The sequence below is a fragment of the Aquila chrysaetos genome, chromosome 16, assembly GCF_900496995.4.
Source record: "Aquila chrysaetos chrysaetos chromosome 16, bAquChr1.4, whole genome shotgun sequence".
NCBI classification, from domain to species: domain Eukaryota; kingdom Metazoa; phylum Chordata; class Aves; order Accipitriformes; family Accipitridae; genus Aquila; species Aquila chrysaetos.
In genome coordinates, this window is record NC_044019.1 from 20,882,236 (window position 1) to 20,901,831 (window position 19,596).

A 19,596-nucleotide genomic window follows, 5' to 3' on the forward strand; every position below is an offset into this window, starting at 1 on the left:
TGTATCTAAAGACTCAGTGGTAAAGCCAGTGGCTGCATTTGTTCCATCTAAGCAGGCAAAATGCTCTTGAACCCAGATTTCAAATTATAATAGCATTGTTCGTGGCAATTGCCACTAAGAACTGAATTTTAAGAAAGGGCAAAAATAAAGAATTCTCGGTTTGCAGAGGTGACGTCCTCCCCCGTATAACAAACACCCCAGCGCTCAGGTACCTCTCACCCCCAAAGCTGCCGGCGGCTGCTCACTCACCCCTCAGCTCAGTGAGCCTGGACACCTTCCCCACGCGTCAGCCAACCCGCTCCCGAGCACTCCCCGTCGCAGCATCTCCCCCGGAGCTGCCGAGGGGAGCTATGCCGGCCGGGCAGACAGCTGCTAAGGTGCCGAGAGCAGTAATTCTTCCATGGTTTTCCTACCCACAGGTCACTTCCCACACACGTCTCGGCTGGGTATTTTCAATTCCAATCCTCTGTCCCCATTTGAGAACAAACCAGTAAATGGTGTGGTTAAAGTACGGCTCGAATTCGTGAAACTGAGACGCAGAAAACTATGAATTAACAGCCCTTATCCAAAGTCCAGCAGACTGTGCCGATCCTAATCTGTGGCGATCAACTATCTTCAGGAAATTTTTTAACGCTATCTTCAAAACGCCAGAAAGATAAGCAAATGCTTAAAGATCTGAAACATGCAGATTTACAAGAGTATTAAGTCTCAGAACAAAACAGTGAAGCATTCACCAAAAAAGGATGGCTATTACATTTTTTTAAAACCTGGCGCCATATAGTATTTTTAATTTCATTTTAGAAATACTCTCTGAAGTGTCAAAGTAATTTGACTACCCATTAGCTGTCTCTTAAGCTTGTAATCGAATTCTAACCATAAAATATGATTATATGCTGTATGAAGTTCATTGGACCGATTTCAAAGTGCCAGAAATAACCTTTAGCATGATTTAAATAGCACCAGCCTGAACCTTTGCAGGCAGTGCCATTGGCTTTCAAATATGTTCAGAATAGTTCAGAAGCAGCATCCCTTATTGTATTTTTTTATTGTCATGGAAGGAAGTCATAGTAATAGTTATTTTGTACTGAAGACGTTTTTCTGCATTATCCTCTTATTCTAGCCAGAGTAAGGGACCTAATTTGAAATGCATTCTTTCAAAAAAATATTCATTTCCAACCAAAAAAAGCCTTAAAATGAACAACTTTTCACACTGCTATTGATAGATGGGCTATTTCTCATCTGAAAGCAATCATCTCCGGTTTAGATTTGTACCTGACATATAAGAAGAAAATACATTGTTGAGTTTCACAATACCGTAATGAGGGAATTTGCGGGTAGTTTCACACATACTGAGGGTGTGCACAGTGCTACTGCAACTGCTGTCTAGATACCTACAGAATTCCATTAACAATTTCCACCCATGGATTTAAGTTCTAAATTCATTTATTACTTCTGCGAGGTAAGGACATGTTAGCCACAATTTGAGGCTAGAAAATGAAGGATAAAGAGTGACTTACACAAGGTCAACCAAGAAACCCGTGGAATTAAACCACCTCTAGAGTCCCAAGTCCCAAACTGCAAGATTGTCAATAACAGCCCACATTTCAGGTCACTCTGATTATTACACTTGGTTCACACTCTTGCAATGATGCTCTTCTCTTCAGTGATGGACCTCATGCGGAAGTGCTGAGTGTTTCATACCCAGCTGCCTACGTAGTTGTTCTACAAAACCAGATTGTTTCCTAATATGTGTTTAGTGAATAGGAGAAGACATGCAAACAAGTTCTTGATCTGGTGAACAGCCTGGAGCTTAGTGCAGCCTATTCTTTCAAGCATAATTTAGACAAGCCAACCTTGCTGCTAATATAGATACTGAGTCTTCCTGCAAAAGACGGGCATGGGTAAGCTTACATACGTACACCCCACGACCCATACTTACTTACCGTAAGCATGGGTTTACATCTGGTTTTAAGCATGTAAACAGGGCTACCTCTTTAAAAAGTGTGTCTCGGAGTAGAAATATCTTTATGATCTTACAGTATACTAAAGAGAAGTTTCACTTACTGGTCTTGGTAAACTGTACTGATACATTTCTGGTCTGTAAGTGGGTACCCACTGTACCCCCCCTCTAGGTCGGGTCATGGTACCAGGAGCACTGGTCACAACCTCCGAGTAGGGCAAGTGCGGTGCTGAGCTGTACGCCTCCTGCCTGCTCTGTCCTCCGTGGCCCGCAGAGGCCAGGCTGAAAGCCTCTTCCAAGAGCATATGCATCTGCTGTCGAACCTCATCAATCGAGGGCTGAGAACTTAAGGTTGAGGTCTCCGAGTGGCCTTTGGCCTGACGGGACCTGGCGTAACTCCGAGGCTCGTTGACGCGGTCAACATTTGTTTCTTCTATAATTTCAGGCTCAGTCTGTTGGATGGAATAAAAGCACGTAGATGTAAAAAGCTTTACAAGACAGTATTTGTGCTGCTTCACACAAAATGTTCTCAAACGCAGATGTAACATATACAAAGTCGGGAATTGTGACAATATAGACACATGACAAATATTGGAAAGGAGTCATATGATGCAGGCGACTATAATAGCCTGTTATAGCCCACATTGTTTGCTAAGAAAACTAGCAGGGACACTCTGTAGCCGATTAAATTGTCAACGATTCACTTAAAAACAATTAGAATTAATGTTTAAATTCTTTTCTTAGTTGTTAGTATCAATGGGAATACAACTGTGCCAGGAGGAATATGGCTCCCTAAATAGTACCCTCACTATGAAGGACCTCTTACAAGGGACTGCTTGTTACAGCTACAGAGACTGAAATTCTTTTGTCCGTTCTCACATGTTAAGATTTCAGAAGAATTAAAGTTTAGGGGTTTTCCTGAGCTTTCTAACCCAGTGAGGACCTCTAACAACGATGCCACAAACTAGGTCCTGTCCCTTGCAGAAAATATCCTGACATAACTCGGTTGTCTAACCTAGTCACCTAACAGTAGTTACACAGAAATTTACCCAAAACTAATGTGGGAACAGTCAATGAAACACGTACTCTAACGAGCAGATAGTACTCGGGCAGCTTAACTTGAAGGGTTACTCCTAGGGTAATTCCTTCTGCACACGTAGAGTACAAACAGAAATCACCCCCCTGATTTTTTTGCCTGTAACTCCCAGACAGAAAAATTCATCATATTGTAAGAACTTGACAGTGAAATAGCTAACTTCACCTATATTCTGTAAGATTAGATTTACTGCCTATAGTTTTAAAAAATACATTTTAAACAGGCAACCTGAAAAAGCAACCAATTCCTTATAATTCTTTAAATATCAGTAAAATGCATTTAAGATGCTAGGATAACTAGAATGAAGAATAGGATATGTACCTCCTTCTATATGTAGCATGTGGTTAGAACTGTGTTAGCATTTAAAATAGCCACAAATAAAAGAATACAACAGGATGTTCTTATTAAAAATTCCAGCACTGTCCTGATGACTGGAGTGCTCTGTAGCTCCTAGTGTGGCATACTTTTTTTCCCCATGTAATAGTGCTTTTCTATACCTGACTAGACAAGCAACTGTGCCCCCAATCTTTTGCAAGCTATGTATGGTCATATGTACTACACAACAATCATAGTACATATTTCTTCATTTGCAGAGAAAAAAAATCAAACTGACTTTCTGTTATCAGCCGTTCAGAGAAGAGTTACATGGTTAGCCTGAAAACTGACAATAAATTTAAATAAACGATCTTAATTTGTTTTCTCTCTTAGCTGTTTTAAGTATAGCTATATTTTGTACTTCATGAAAACACAGCAATAAAAAAGGAAAATTAAGACAATAATTAATCATTTGCATATTAGAATTTAACTGTAATTTATATGGTTATAGTTATACGGTATATTATTCAAATTCAAAACCACAAACCCAACTTCAGGCTTCTTAAGCGGTACACACGTCAGATTGGGGGAGGAACAATGTAACGGCACAAAGTTATCTTAAACTGAAAAACTTTGTCGGAAATCTTCAACTAAATAGTTTCCCATAATTTTCTTCCTGCATTTTGATTCCATTGTTATTTGTGTTGTTACAATAAATAAGAATCAGGTAAATTTTAGAAGCTTGACTATAAAAATCAGGTAAATTTTAGAAGCCTGACTATAAAATGCAATGGTAGTTTGTATAAGTGCAACCAAAGAGCCTCTGAAATCATACTGCCCCAACTGGATGATTAATAACCATGGTTCTTCTATTTTCTCATGCTTGTAAAAATGTCAGTGAACGGAATCGCACAAGAGACCTGTCAGTACCCAATGCTGAAATAAATCAGGTTCTCTACTACAACACCTTGGTGAAGCCATTAGACCTCTACAGAATGTCTAAAATATATCATATGAATAAAGGGTGCATATTAGCAGTCAACATTAAGTCAGCTTTGATTTATCAATATAAAAGTTGACATGAAGATTTTGGAGGAGACTGGTGACCATTACTTTTCCTCAAGTTTTAAAATTTATTTCAATTCATCCTGTCACTTTCTGATGTATGTCATTTGCTTTCCTATCAACTGAAACACAGAAGTATGGTAAATATATGCCATTATACATTAGCGTTACCATTCTAAAAATGCAGATACTGCTCATACACGGTTGCTGTATAACACAAGGAACTGGAATTATATGAAGAAGGAAAAGAAAATCCTGTACTGAGAGACAGACTTTATACACCTCTGGCATAACTCTGCTGCTGCAACTATACTAGTAAAATTCTTCATGTGAACATTAATCCATAAGCTTTTTGAGGAGTTGCATTAATTTAACTCTATCAGTAAAATTATACCAGTAAATTCTTTTGTATATCAATCTTAGATATGTACAACAAGGTGATTTTCCTCCTTTTACACCAAAACCAGCCTAAATATTTTCTGCCCTAGTGTAAAGCTCATTAACAGTCTAGAGGTTCTAGACTCTTTCATTATAGCATTTGCTCTACTCACAATTGTCTGTGAACATGTTGGAAATAACAAACATGTTCATAAAGTCTCCTTAATCTACTTCCTAGGTGAAGGTGATGATAGTAAACCCTATTGGGATTATTTTAAATTGAAAGATAGGTACCATTCAATAATAATCCATTTATAAAAGATGCTGTAAAGGCAAATAATGTACTCAGAACATCAAACAGTAGAATGTACACTCCAAAATAATACAAAAAGCTACGTATTCTATACAGACAGGTATGTAACTGTTGACCTCATTTCCTGACCAGTTTTTAGCTCTGAGAAACAGAACCATGGTTCAGAGAAATATCACCAAAAAATCATTATAGGGAATGAAATATTTTTAGAAAACCATAATTGAGATATTAGAACTTTGTTACGTAAGGGGAACCAAAAATACATAAATTAAAAAGTCAGTAGTGTGGAATGACAGATTTCTGAGCACTTACTTCCCTCTCCTATTAAAGGACAAAGAAAAATCATGCAGATCATAAACTCTCATGATTTGGTTGTGCATATGAGTCTAATAGTTCTTAAAGAGTTTTCTTAAAGAATCTAGGGGATCTTAGCCTCTTTTCTTAAGAAAAAAAAAAAAAAAAAAGAAAACATTTATCATTGTTGGGAAAATAAACCTCAACACATGACCTGGGCATACTGGTAACAGCTCAAAAAAAAAAAAAAAAAAAAAAAAAAAAAAAAGGCAATTTGTTAATCTGAAAAAAACCCTCATGACTTGAAGATAACATGAGCTATTTGATTCATTAATGTAATTATTTGGAACTGCTTATAAAACACAAATTTCACTATTCATTGGTGGGACTTGCTGCTAAATAAAATGCTGGGAGGAAGAGGTTAGCAGGAGTCCAAGAAGGCTGGAACATTTAGAACGACAAAGTGGATGTCAAAAAGTGGTACCAGACGTTATCAGATAAAAAAGAAAGGACGCAAGATTCAGCATACAAACCAGCCCTTTTTCAGAGCCCTTTTTCACCCATTTGCTGAGGTCAGACTTACAGAGGTGTTTAGTTGCACCACTGGTGAGATCCATATGAATTCCACACATAAATATAGATATAAGTGCCTGCTGATGGGTATCCTGGGAGACCAAGCCTCTCAGATGCTCGGCATAGCTCTCAGGAACCTCAAAAAGGAGCGAGGGAAACCAGCCCACGCTGCAAGCTGAGGCTTGGGAACTAAATTTCGACATCCTGTCCCATTTTCCCCTGGCATTCTTCCGCTTTCAGACGGGAAATACATTCAGAGTTAGAAGAGGTGCACTGCAGTGAATCTGCAGCGCATCAGGCAAAAGGAATTTTATGTAACTTATCGGTAAAAAAGACTGTGCCATGGACAGCTCGCCCAACTGCAACCTTAAATAAAGGCGAAAGGAAACTTGTGTGTGATGTGCACAGATCTCAGAGTTTATAATTACTTTTAGGACATCTCAGAAGCTCATTAATCTATTTTCAAGGTTTTTAACAAATTTTTTAAAAATACATTTTATATATAGCATACACAATATTTTAAAATACATTTTTTAAAATCTTCTAACTACTTATGGCACATTAATTTTCAACTAATAGCAGGAGGCCATGCCTGGTCCCAGAATGTTTTCAACATTCATTTCAGGAAAATATCACCTATGAAAAACTAGCTTTTATTAGCATATTAAAAAAATCCCTTGCTGTCTTGAAACATATGATTTTCAGGATAATGAGGGTAGGCTGGCTTGACAATGTTTTTATCTAAGAAAGCTCCAAAAATAAAGGAAACACTGGGGGATGAGGTAGGGGGATGGGGTGTGGGATCTTTTTTGCAAAATGTAAAACCTGTTTCAACAGGTTATACCTTTCTTTTTCCGGGCTACAGCGATGTGTTCTAACGCCTCAGAAAGCAGCGAGCCAGTCGTCCCACTTACACGGCACAACATGACTCAAGCAATCTGATGGGAAGTGTCCAAATGCAGGAAATCATTTAAGAAATCTGACACCGACAGCACGGCCCTAAGAATTCCGTAAAAGATTTCAACTTCCCTGAACACATCCCCTGACCTTGGTACATTCTTTCGCCTTGCTAGAAGTGCATCCCTGGCAGCTGAGTTGACAATTAAGCCCCACACAAAACGCTTGTCATCTACAGAGTTTAGAGGATGAACAACCACCAAATGCACTTTCTTATTTTCCAGAATGGTTTAGGCCTTCTCTCGGGACTGATCTTCAGGGACGGCTGAGCTACAGCATTTTGTACGCGTGACGAAGGATAGAAAAATTCTACGTTACTCCAGTGTGGGGGCGATTGTTATCCTCATTCTGGGTGCACGCAGCGTCAACTCGCGCCCGGCGTATGTTCAGACTGCACAAGACAACTCATCTGCCTTGTGTTGGCTCCGTGAGTTCCTCGGACCATAAACCAGCATCTCCTTTGGCTGGTTTTGACATTTACCTATGCAAAACTCTCCCAGTTCTGATGTAGTAAGAGGACAATATCTCTTTCTAGGGGATTTCCACAAAACGCTGACATCTGGACTCAAGTGAAATTCCCAGAAGTTGGTTGTTCGTTCTTCTAAATCAAGAGAGCAGCATCAGGGGTACAGAACAAACAGAGGATTTCAATTGCAATGAAAAAAAGCTCAGTATCAAGAAAGTGGCCACATACTTAGAACTATCTAAATTCAAAATTCAACACTTTGGCAAATAATGAGTTTCAGGGCAAATGTTTTCTTTGCATTTCAGACTGTAAAATGATGTATAGCTGTAAACTACGTGAAAGAGTCTGTGCTCTGAGTATCCTGAGCTTTTTTCAGGATGCTGACTGCACATGAAGTACTGTAACATTAAATACTCAATGGCACTCCAGCTTGTAGCTTATCAATAGTTTCCTGGTTTTAGGAGGAAGTTGAGACTTTGCTGAGCAAATTTCACTGCATATATCTGATAAACTTACGTCATATCCACTGTTACGGATTCCACGTCTAGGTCTTTCTCGAGTCACTAGAAGATCCATCTCAGTTTCTCCTGGGCTAGGACTGTTCAAAGACTGCCTGCTTCTGTATACCGAGTTCTTTATCGGTTGCCTAGAAAACACGAAACAAGAAAACAGTAAAACAAAAAGAAAACAAGAAAAATGACAGGCAGCAGTTTTCAATACTTACCTTTATTCTAAAATGATGAGGTTCGTCAAAATGCCACTTTTTTATAGGATATTCTTTCTATGTATATGGAAGTGCTAGCAATCAGTAACATTATTAAGAGATCATTAATTTTCTTTACTATTAAAGAAAATAAAGCTATGTAAAAGACATGGACATCATATGTGGGAGCTTATCAGATGAAATACGTCCCAAGAAGGTATCAGAACCCTTTTAACCTCAGCTGATATGATTCAAATTCATAAAAACTAAATAGGTGCTATTATCAAAAAATAATAGGACCTCCCACACACTCAGACGGGGAGCAGAGATTTTGGTTGCTGATCCTGCGCAACGAGAAGTGGAATAATGCTCCACTGAAAAAAACACCCAGCAAAGTGAACAGGAAAAGAGACAGGAGTGGGAGGGAAGTGATTGCAAGATGCTGGTTTTTGATAGCCAGTTTGGTAACTGGCCACAACTTTATCAGAGATCTGCACTCCCTGGAATTAAACCGCTTCCAGCATAGCGCTGGGCAAAGGCATCCCTAGGCGTTGATCTTTCACCACTGTGTGCTCAGAAGCAAGGGAAGGCAAATGTAAAAGAAAGAGCATATAACTCAATATCCAAAATACCCTGTAATCTTTCCAACGCAACTGTTTCCTCCCTTGTTACTGGTTGTACAAAAACAAATATAGCATTCCTCTGAAAGACACAGAATATATCTGTACATGAACTCTTCAGGGGTGGTTGCCAAATTGTGATACAGGAACTTCATGCTTCATCAAGCCACGTATTTTAAGAAGGCTACATCTAAACCAGAAAAGTTTAGGAGATGTTGTTCTCATAGTGTATCTGGCCATTGGTCGTTTTCTTGCATATCCCAGAGAAGCGCTCCTCCCATTGTAGATCAATAACAGATCAAATAATGGCATGCCAGTTTCATTTATTAATACAGTAATTACAGTGCTGTTAGAGCCTGATATCAAGTTATCTTTGCCTAGTCATGCTATTTTTCTGCTTTGTGCAATTATTCCATTCAAAATATCGGAAGTAGATCAGGTCATCTAATGTGTCTGCGCGTTGCTCATTTCGCACAGGGGACCTGACAATGTTCATCACGAAGTAAGAGAAGTTGCACGATTATGTCTGAATTCACACTTTCAGTCCCCATTTGCAAGGTAAGATTTACACCTGAACACTTGCGTCGTGCTATCAGATGGATCCCCAACACGAGCTGGGGCCCACTGGACCAGCCCTGGTCGCTGTGCTCAGCGGCCAATAGTAAGAGATATAGCAAAGGTGTAACGACACGGATTTTGAAGTGACCTGCTTCTTCAGCGTCTGCGCTTCGGTCAGATGGACAACTATCCATACCTGCCGGGATATACCGTCCCTTCCTCTGGCACTTGGAGCCAGCAGTTCTCGACTAACCCTCACAGGCTGACTGAAAACGTACACCCATTCCTTGTTTTCCCAAGGTTGTCTTGGGTAGCTCGTACTACCCAAGTAGTGATGTTGTAGTAAAGTTGCGTGTCCACAACATTTTTTTGCTCAGTTGTTCATGCGAACGTAAAAACATCCTTAGTGTATCACGTTCATCCAAGTACATTTTTACATTAGAAAAGTTCAAAAATGGCAAGCATTTTTTGCCCTTCAATCAAATCTTGGCAAAAGATTGCTGCTGTGGTAGGGGGTTCAAAACAGTGGCGGGATGATTTTGAGGCTACAGCAAGGGAGGGTTTCAAAGGCAATAAACATCAGTCAGAGCACAACAGCCTTTCAGCCATGACTGAAACTTGTGGGAATCAGAGAAGAGCTGAAAGCAGAAATTTGGAAGGGGGCTGTTGAAGGGAGATGACTTGGGTGACTTTTCCGACATTCTCCTATGTTTGCCAGGTAACTTGAGAGAAAATGCAATCTTGTGCTAAGATCTGACTGAAGGCCAAAAAATGCTTGTATTAAAGCTAAGTGAGCCTGTGGCCTGAACCGATTACAAAGAGATCTACTACAATATTTGAGATATTGAAAAGCCTAGGACCATTTCTGTAAGTGACATAAGAGGAAACCACATTAAGTAACCTGTTCCATTCAGCAATTATAAAGACTTCATGGTTTAACATCTCAAGAACCATCAACGAAATAAAAAGACAACACAGTCCAAATGAATTCACTGATAAGAAATAGTTCTTCAGATATTACAGATTTGGTTAACAGAACTTTTTGCCTTGACAGATTAGAGCAGCAGAAACTGGTTGCAGAGATCCAGAAAGACAGATGTAAATTTACAAGATCTGACAAGATAAAAGGTAGGACAAAAAGATAATCATTTCACACTTCTGATTAAACTAAGTACTCAGGCATGTACTTAATTTTAAGGCAACTTTCAAAAACTTCTGTGTGACTATTAATCACAAATCTCCATGCATGTTTGAAAGTTCCAAATGCACTGCCAAAGCAGAAGACAAGCAGAGGTTTTGCAATAAATTTCCCTATAAAAATAATATTGAATAAATTATAAGTGTCTTATCTTATTTCTTCCAAGACTATACTGTCGGTATTACATGGGGAACTAGGTTATGCCAAGGCTAATCAGATCTGACAGTCTTTATGTTCCTACATTAAAGGTCTCTAAAATTTCATGCATGTTTTACAATAGGTCCATAAATACTCAGTTGATGCAGTTGTGATATATTTTCGAAGGGATTCAAATATACACCTAATACATGCAAATTCTTGACCTGATTACAAACTATTAAAGAAAATCCCAGAATAGTGCATATCATCAGTAGGGTCTTAAAAATTGCCTTGAGATTGCCAATTAGCTCATTTAAGAAAGTTTTACTAATGAGAAAGGAGGTATGAACACTAACAACTGGCATTCAAATGGGTTAGCAAGTGCCTTCTGGGAACACAACTGGAACATTTTAAAACATGGATTTTATGGTACAGAAGAGTCAAAGGTACCAAGAGCACAAAGCTGTTTGTTCTTGAACGAATCAAATTATTTAGTTTTGTAAATCACTTTTAAATACAATTTAAAACAAATCCAAAATGTAAAGGTGATCTTGAGTAATGTAATCAACTGCATCTTTATTTTTCTGATGTATTTTGAAAATGCTGTAATAATGTGATTTAAGTTAGTGGAATATATACAAAACAGAAAAGAGTGGAATAGACCTTTTCCCTAGAAACTTTGAAACCTTTTACGTACTCCTAAGTGATATTATTAAAAAAAAATTCAGTTTTTAATTTCTGTAACTATAATGATATAAACAATGATTCAAAGCAGAAAATGTTAGAAATCAAATCTTTTCAATTTTATGCTAACCTAGATTGCTTTAAAAGCAATTTTATTTCATTATGGACATACAAGTGTATTGATTTATTTATCAGTAACCAAAACCCACATTACCTTGAAGTATTATTCAAGGTTCTCCTCCAGCAGTATGCCATTTTAGCCATCTTATTTTTAGTTAGAAAAATGAAGACAATAATGGTGTCATGTGTGTTGCGGCATATTGAGTTCATTTCCAGGTCTTAGACTGGAAATTTTGGCATAGTCTTTGGAACTGGTTTGTCTGTAAACATCTGCAACATCTGTGAAGTTCATTAAATGCTTTGGGGCTTAACAGGAAGTGCATCAGAAATGGTTCTTCTCTCTTCCTACGTAGGGACATAGACTATATATTTAACAAGTAAATCTGGCAGTCAGCCTTTTATGGTTCAGCTACACAATGAAATCATTCCTCTGCAGCAGTATACCTGCCTTCAAGCAGTTTATATCATGCCAGTGATCACCATCTCAAATAGACTATGACAGGTTTACACAACACATCAGAAAACACGCAGAAAAAAAAGTATTCTGGGACCTTTCAGCACATTGGCACATGAACAAACAAACATCAGTATATTTAACAAAAAGCAGATGGCTAGCATTAAAGCTTCATGTGTAATGTTTTAAACATTTCCTACATGGCATACAACACATAATATACATCCAAAGTAATGCCTCAGTCCTTCACTGTATGTACAGCACACAGTCATATCAATGTTTCTGCTCTTCCATCTATATCTTCTGGACAGACTGTGCAGACAGAGCCAGACTCCTGCGTACTGAGGCTTCAGTATCTTACCTGTTCAGTGCACTCGGAGCAATTTATTCCTCCCTCACTGGAAAACTGCACGAGGAAATGATGCCCCAGACCCTCCAGCGAGGACATAACATACAGTTAGGTCAGCATCTTTTTTCTTCATTGACCAGTGCAACCCTGGGAAACGGCCCATCAAGGGCAGTATCCCTCAGTCATTTAACTCTAGACCTACAGAAGTTCATCTCATCACAGCTTTTGCCCATATTCTGAGCCAACGCTGCTTTTGTATTTCCCATTACAGTCTTTTTTCATCTCTGTACCCCAAGGGTATTGCTGAAGTTGCACTGTGTGCAAAGACTGTGTCACCACCAATGCTTTGACTGCAGTCGTGATTTACGCTTATAGGAAAACTTTGGTCTGAACTTTCCAGGAGATGGGATGCAAGATTGCACCTCCAGGCACGAGGGCCATTTCCAGAGGAAATGTATTTCATATCGCTTTTTCTCTCATGGATCAACTGCTGCCGGTCCCTGATTACAGGAAGAACCAGAGCCCTTGCGGGGTGAGGCGCAATGGCAAACACGCTCTTATAATCTTTCACACCTCTACCACCCGTAAGGAAGCAGAATCTGCATACTGTGCCTTTCCTGGGGTAGGACTGGTGTGATCTCCTCTTTTCAGTGTGTCAACTTGCGTTTCAGAGAGCGCCAGCAGCAGAGCAGGTCCACCCACCCACAGTAGGCTCAGGCAGAACCAGCATGTACATTCCCTTCTCGTTTCTAAAATGGGGAAATGAATGCTACTGGTGTGCCAACCTCAAGAGACAGTGAAGTGTTAATCAAACATTAGTACTGTTATACAATATGCCAGCTTCACGTCACAGATGAGGAAATCATGAATTTCTCCGTTAAAGGCACAAGAAGATCACCAGTAACAGGTACACACACAACCTTACAGATACTGTCCCCGCAGGACTTGCTGAAATACACGGACAACGTACTGGTTGTGTTATCTTATGCCTACTGCAATACTTATGTTCAGATAAAAATAATGACAAAATAACACCACCACTGAACTTTGCAAAACAACAAGTTCAGATGCTAACTTCCTGGCTTAAGTCCACTCTCAGTATTACCAAAAACATCACTAGCACTTTTTTTTATTTACCTTACTTGGAAAATGACTCACAAGAACTTGCAACTGTCCCTTCCCTTATTTTCTTTTCTTTCCATTTCTTTCTTTTTAACCACAGTGCAGCTTTACCAGATGACATACCTTCATAAATAATTATGGGTTATATGAATTTTCTCCATAAAGTAGAAGGGACCAGCTGACCATACAACAAACAGTTGGCTCATTAAGCATGGCCCTTTTGATTCCCTACAACCCCTGGACATCAACTGTCCTCCCAGATGAACAACTGCATATAAAAAGTCTCACCTGTTCTTAGGCTCAGCAAATGGAGAAGAGACATCTGCATCTGGATCCAAAATATGGTCAAGTTCTTTCTGGTTTTTCTCATACATCCTTTTTCTCTCTGTCAGCCCCTTGTTGTTATCAACCTGAGGGAAATCATAGTACCCCTTCCTCTTGGCTTTCAAGCGCAGTTTGTTGCGGTAATGTTCTATATCGGACTTCTGCTTCAAAGCCTTGTTCATCTAAAAGGCAAAAAGACGTTTAAAGGATGGTGCTGGGCTGGCTACTTCCAAACAATATTGTCAGACTGTGTTTGATGCACTGCATGTGTCATTTTACAGAGCGTGTTTTGTACCACACCGTGCCATCTGTAAGCGGCGAGGAACTGCAAGTGAACAGAGTCGCTGCATTTTTATGGCTTGGCAGATGGTTAAATAATTTTAGCCTAAAAACTATGTACCATTACAACAGTGACTCAGATACACCCACTGAAGAAAAACACTGATGATGTTAGCCAATTGTCGTGACCCAACACCGTGCTTGCTTTTGAGCACCACAGGGAGAACTCACTGATGAAAACTCTTCTAGGGTCCCATAAGTACAGAGACATCGCTCCTGACTACACAAAACCTTAAATAAGTCATCACTGATGGCTGGGGAAGAATTCCGGTGAAATATCATCATATATTCCTTTTATTTATATGCTTCCTTACAAATCTGTTATGGGCCTCTGTCAGAGACAGGATCCTCAAATAAATGGCTGTTTGGTCGGACCTGGTACAGGTCAGATCCCATCGACGCTCCTAAGTGTTGAGAAAACTTCCCTCCTGCTTCAAATTGTCAGTTACATGGAAATGAGCAATTTACTTGGGCTTTGTGCTTCCAGAGTCAAATTCTACAGTCTTCTCACAAATTTCAAGAAACGTATGTGCAAGAGAGCACAGAGCACCGGGAGTGCCATCCTGTTGACTTACAGAAAATAGATGCTGAAATCTAAATAAACCTTTCTCTGAGTTTGGAGACACAAGAGGGCTTAAAACATAAGTACAAAAGGGAGTACGACAGACCGCTCTGATCCAGGCCCACCTGGGAAGCCTGATGACACTGTCTTTTACTGCGTCTCTGGCAGCAGCCCTCCCTGTTGCTTTTAAACGGCATCAGGGAGATTCTGGCTGATCTTTACATGAACTGTTGCGGTGAGAGTTTGCAAACAAGACACCTCTCCGGCTTGTCCCCATCATGTTTAACAACTATATAAAAGCCTCAGTCCTTTGTAAATGGACCAGTCTTGGTTAAATCTACATAAAAACATGAATAATCATACAGTATTGGAGCTGAAGTGTGATTTTTGGCCAGCACCTGGATCAGATGCTTATGCCATCCCCACTTTGCTCCCAGGAAATAACTGCACCCTCTGTGCACAGGCTGGAGCGCAGACCTGTTGCATCCCTTCTTGCTCTGAATGAGATGTATTGCTCAGTACATAAGGAGCAGCTTGGCACCCAGACGATCTACATACATTTCCATGCTCAGCCGCAGAATTCATGTTCAAGAATCTTATTCTGCTCTCTGTCTTCACTACTCATTTTGTTAAAACAAATATGATAGGAAAGAAGGATATTGGGAAGGTAGGAATATAGAAAATTGCCTCCTTCAAGGTCGCATGCATTCATAGGTGCATTGTCAAAGAACAGATCTTAAATTCTCAGGCTTCTGAGCCCACAATGCTAATGGGACTTTATATAGCATCAGGGTGAAAAGCTCCTACCAGTCCTCAACTCTAACAGGCTTAAGATTGTTCCACCTGTCGATGTAGCCAAGGAAACAGCTGGAGACATTATCAGAGAGTCCTTACCTCTCCATTAATGATGGCAGATTCCTGGCTCCTATCTGATGCCGCATGAACAGCAGGTAGTGCCACGGGTTTGATAGCTATCAGCTGTACCGATCCAGAAGAGGTGTCGAAGGGGTCAATGGCAGATTTGGCAATGTTATCAAAGAGAATGCCTCCTTCCTCTTCATCGCTTACAGGCACTAAAGCACATCAAACTTATTCAGCATAAAGACACAGATATTTTTACTGCATGTTCAGGGTGAAATTCAGCAAGCACATGCTTTAGATTAATGATGTGCTCAGTACACTCGAGGAGCAGACCTGGGAGACCTTTACACTGGAAAAAAATCCCATTAGATTACAGATAACATTACGCATTCAAAGGATTATCTGGCACTCCCCCAAAGAAGGTTGATTTCCAATCTGCACTAATAAGATGGAAAAAAAGGAGAAAAAGAATGACACAGAAAATTGTATGAAAATGACAATGAAAGTCAAAGTACATGTTTTCCTAGGTTTCACATGGAAAAGACATTATACGCGTGCACACACACAAACGTCTCCCCATGCCAAGGCATCAGTAGTTACACCTGATCTAACCCAAGACTGCAGCTTTTTTGGTGTCTGATACTGCAAGAGCATGGGCATTCTCAAAATTTGAAAAATAAACCCACTGATTTTAGCAAAAGTTATTAATGCTAAAAATGCCATCTGTTAAAATGAAAGCATTACTGTTGTGTGTTAAAACACGCTTAAGAAACTGACAGTGTCCAAGTTTATGGGTTTTTTTTTTTGCTTTGCAAAGCAGTACCTCAGGTGGCTGTAAAGTTAACCATTAAAATTTCTTAAAAGACAGGAGAAGGGTTCTGAAAAACCTTCAAATTAAATGGTGTGGTGAAGCATCTTTAGTTTTAGATTTCTATTTAGATGGATAACTTTCACATACAATCGGGCCCCTTCTCCTCCAAATGTTGTTTGTAAACCTACATCACCTTGTCAAGCTGTTCAGTCTTAAACCTTTTATCCTCATTTTGGAATAAAAGAATGACTCTAAAGCACGAGCACAAGTTCTACAAAGAGATCCTTGCAAACATTTTTGAATAATTATGCTATTAGAAGGAAGAATGTTTGCTCCATCTCCTAACTGACAGGAGCAGAGATCCTCTGCTAAAGAACAAAGAGGCCTGCTCTAAATTTATTTCCTCTGAAAATACACTCTGGTTTAATATTCATCACTGCACAAATTACAATGGACTTGTATAAACTCAGCAGTTTAGACAGCAAATGATTTTGGTAAGAAAATATTTGACAGTGGTAACATAAAATATGAACCCACTGAGTAAGCTCATTATCTTTCTGTCTGTACTCTGTGTGGTCTGGAGTTGATACTACTCGAGCTTTTTAGAAATATATGGGTTAAACCACTTTTTATCATTAAATATTGTCTGTCCAGCTCCACGGAACTGTCCAAATACGATAGAGTCTTTAGCGGGTCTGAAATCCCCTCATCCCTCCGGGGGTTGTTCAAACACTCTGAAATTGTATGCTCACCGGAGCGAGCGGATCACAAGCCTGGCTCACTGAAATTAGCTGCCGGACCCCCACTGACGACCATGCCGCCAGGACACCACACCAGCAAAATCAGATGAACGAAGAGATACTTGCCTGTCACAGACCGCACTTCAACAGGAAGGCATTTACACTACAGTGAGTATAAAAGTGAAGCATAGACGGTCTTCCCGGGGGGCATTTTGAATCATTTCAGTTCTCATGTAAGTCACCAGACGCAGTTCTGGAAGATGGGTCTTGTCTGTAATTCACCACCAAAACTTCCACACTACCCTAAGAAGGTACCTCCGTTATGACATGACTATCTCCAAGAGAGAAAAAGGTTGTCTGAATTGTATTTTTCACCGAAAAAGATGGTCTCTCATGATGATTACAGCTTAGGTGAGCCTGGATAGTATTTCATCTGCACTCCAAGTACCAAGAAGCTGTAGAATCCCTTCTCCATTGCTGCCTGTCTCAGCATTTGCCTGAGCCAGGCATGCCCAAAAACCCTGGCTAAGCAGCAACTTGCAAAACATGGTTCTTTCCAAACATGCTCTGTGTACCCTACTTCAAGTGGAAAGCACCAAGAAGAGCAGCTGCATTTCCACCCCAGCGTTTCAGAAGGACGGCGCTTGCTGAGACCTCAGCAGTGATCTCCAGGCACCCGCAGAGAGCACGACTAGCTACAGATGCGCCGGTTGTCTCCTCAGACCTCATTTCAGGATCAGAAACCAAGAGTTGCTTAATTAAACAGAATTCCTCTGGTTCAAAGACTTATTAAACAAAAGAAAAACTCAGGGTAAAGAGAATCAGGAATCACAGACGACAGCTACTTCTGATGTGGTACGCTAACACCAAAGAGGAACCTCAGCCCTCTCATTGGTGAGCACATCTCCTGCAGCGCTGTTGGTATGGAATTAATAGCCAAATGGGACTAAAAGTTGGAAGTCTATTCCACCTTAGCTTAGCATTTGTTCATTAATTGGCATTTATAATATAAAAGCATTTTTTTTCCCTTGCCCTTTTTTTCACTGATGAGTGAGAAAGAGTCTGTGATCTGCAGTTACTGACATGCTGCTATAGTTTGTCTTGGCAGTGAACCATAAGCAAGTATTGTGGGAATTGTATTATTTGCTCCTATCCATCTCTTTCTGAGAGAGTTTACAGCAAGTATTTGTAACACGATTGAACCACGACAACCTCTAAACTTTAAAAAAACAAACCAGAGAAAATTGGGAGTCCTGGAGTGTTTGTTTCTGCTGTGTATCCCTTCCCCGGGCCAGTGCACCCATCCAAACGCCTCAGCTGGGCGAGTAACTGATGGGCACGGGAAACTTCAGAAAACTGCCCAGATATTCTTTACAGTCACTCAAAATAAGCACATTTGCTTATTATAATTAGCAACACAGACTTAAAGCGATGCTTTTAATTGCTCTTTTTAAACAGATGCATACCAACATTATTATGGATTCATTGTTCTACTCATTTGCACTGTCCGCGTGCACATATAGCGAGACTTAGAAGTTCGGCGGCAGAAAAGGTCAAAAAACTGACTTAATCACCTACTTAACAGTAATTTCCCATCTCTGAAACGTGCTAGATATCTCATGCCATATGATCCACTGAGATTGAATTACTTCTCCTAATCTTCCTGTGACTGAAGTACATGAAGCTATATCCAAAGCAATCGTTTATTAAGGTTGAGTGCCAATTGCAGTGAAGATCAGCGTGGCACTGGGTTTTTGAAGAGCAGGACCATCGCTGAAGCTTTATCTCCACATCGCTACAGCTATTAGCATACAAGATTTGCTAGATGAAAGCTGCTTCAGGGATGCTAACCCCCAGTTTTGGTGCAGTTCTGCACCATCTCCAGCCGGCGATGCCAGCAGGTGGGGCTACCCACTCGTGCCACCAGTCCCCCAGCCAGCGCAACAGGGCTGTGGAACTCTAGCTTGGAACCGTTAAGATACAATTAGCCAGGCAGAATATTCTGGTTTTATCTAGTTACTAATTTATATTAAAAAAAAAAAAAAAAGTTATACTTTGTCAGCCTAAGGTTTCAATGTGAAGGCCGCACAAGATTTCTTCTCCCTCTCTCTTTCCCTCCACCTTTGCTTTCCTCCCCTCTCCCAAATCAAAATACATTGGAAGGGAGAAAAGGAGGGCTGAAATACTTACCTGTAAAAAAAGAGTAAGGAAGTTTTAAGTTACCTGTGGATCAAGTAACCTTACAGCAAAATACTTGAAACAAAGATATGTGCTGTCCTGCACAGAAGCAACCATTTGACTGATTTTGGAAGTCCTCAGAAAAAAGAATGACATCAATGGAGAAAAACGCATAAAGCCAAAACGTAGGAAACACTCGCAAGGAGGCAGACATGCTCTGCCTTTTCTCAGGTCATTCAATGAAGCACTGAAAATTTTCAAAGACTTATTTTGTATGAAGGGAATGCAAACATACCTATAGTCTAAACCTATAGTTTGACAAAGTGCAAACTATGCCGCAGATCTAAAAGACTATCTCCTTAGGAAAGTGCCTGCCTATCAGTATTTCAAACAGAAATCCTGACTCCTGAATGTAAAT

The 19,596-nt window shown here is 39.9% G+C and overlaps 1 protein-coding gene across 5 annotated transcripts in view; it reads right to left on the minus strand.

The window, feature by feature from the left end:
• The window catches only part of KIAA1549L (KIAA1549 like), a 144,512-nt gene that overhangs the window by 23,536 nt on the left and 101,380 nt on the right, over positions 1 to 19,596 (minus strand). For all 5 annotated transcript variants that reach the window (XM_041129248.1, XM_041129247.1, XM_041129250.1 and 2 more), the window contains 4 exons: positions 15,483 to 15,661; positions 13,652 to 13,869; positions 7,934 to 8,063; positions 2,065 to 2,412 (listed from right to left, as the gene is read on the minus strand). In XM_041129248.1, the coding sequence (XP_040985182.1) occupies positions 2,065 to 2,412; positions 7,934 to 8,063; positions 13,652 to 13,869; positions 15,483 to 15,661 (875 nt within the window). The remainder of the gene's footprint in view (positions 1 to 2,064; positions 2,413 to 7,933; positions 8,064 to 13,651; positions 13,870 to 15,482; positions 15,662 to 19,596) is intronic.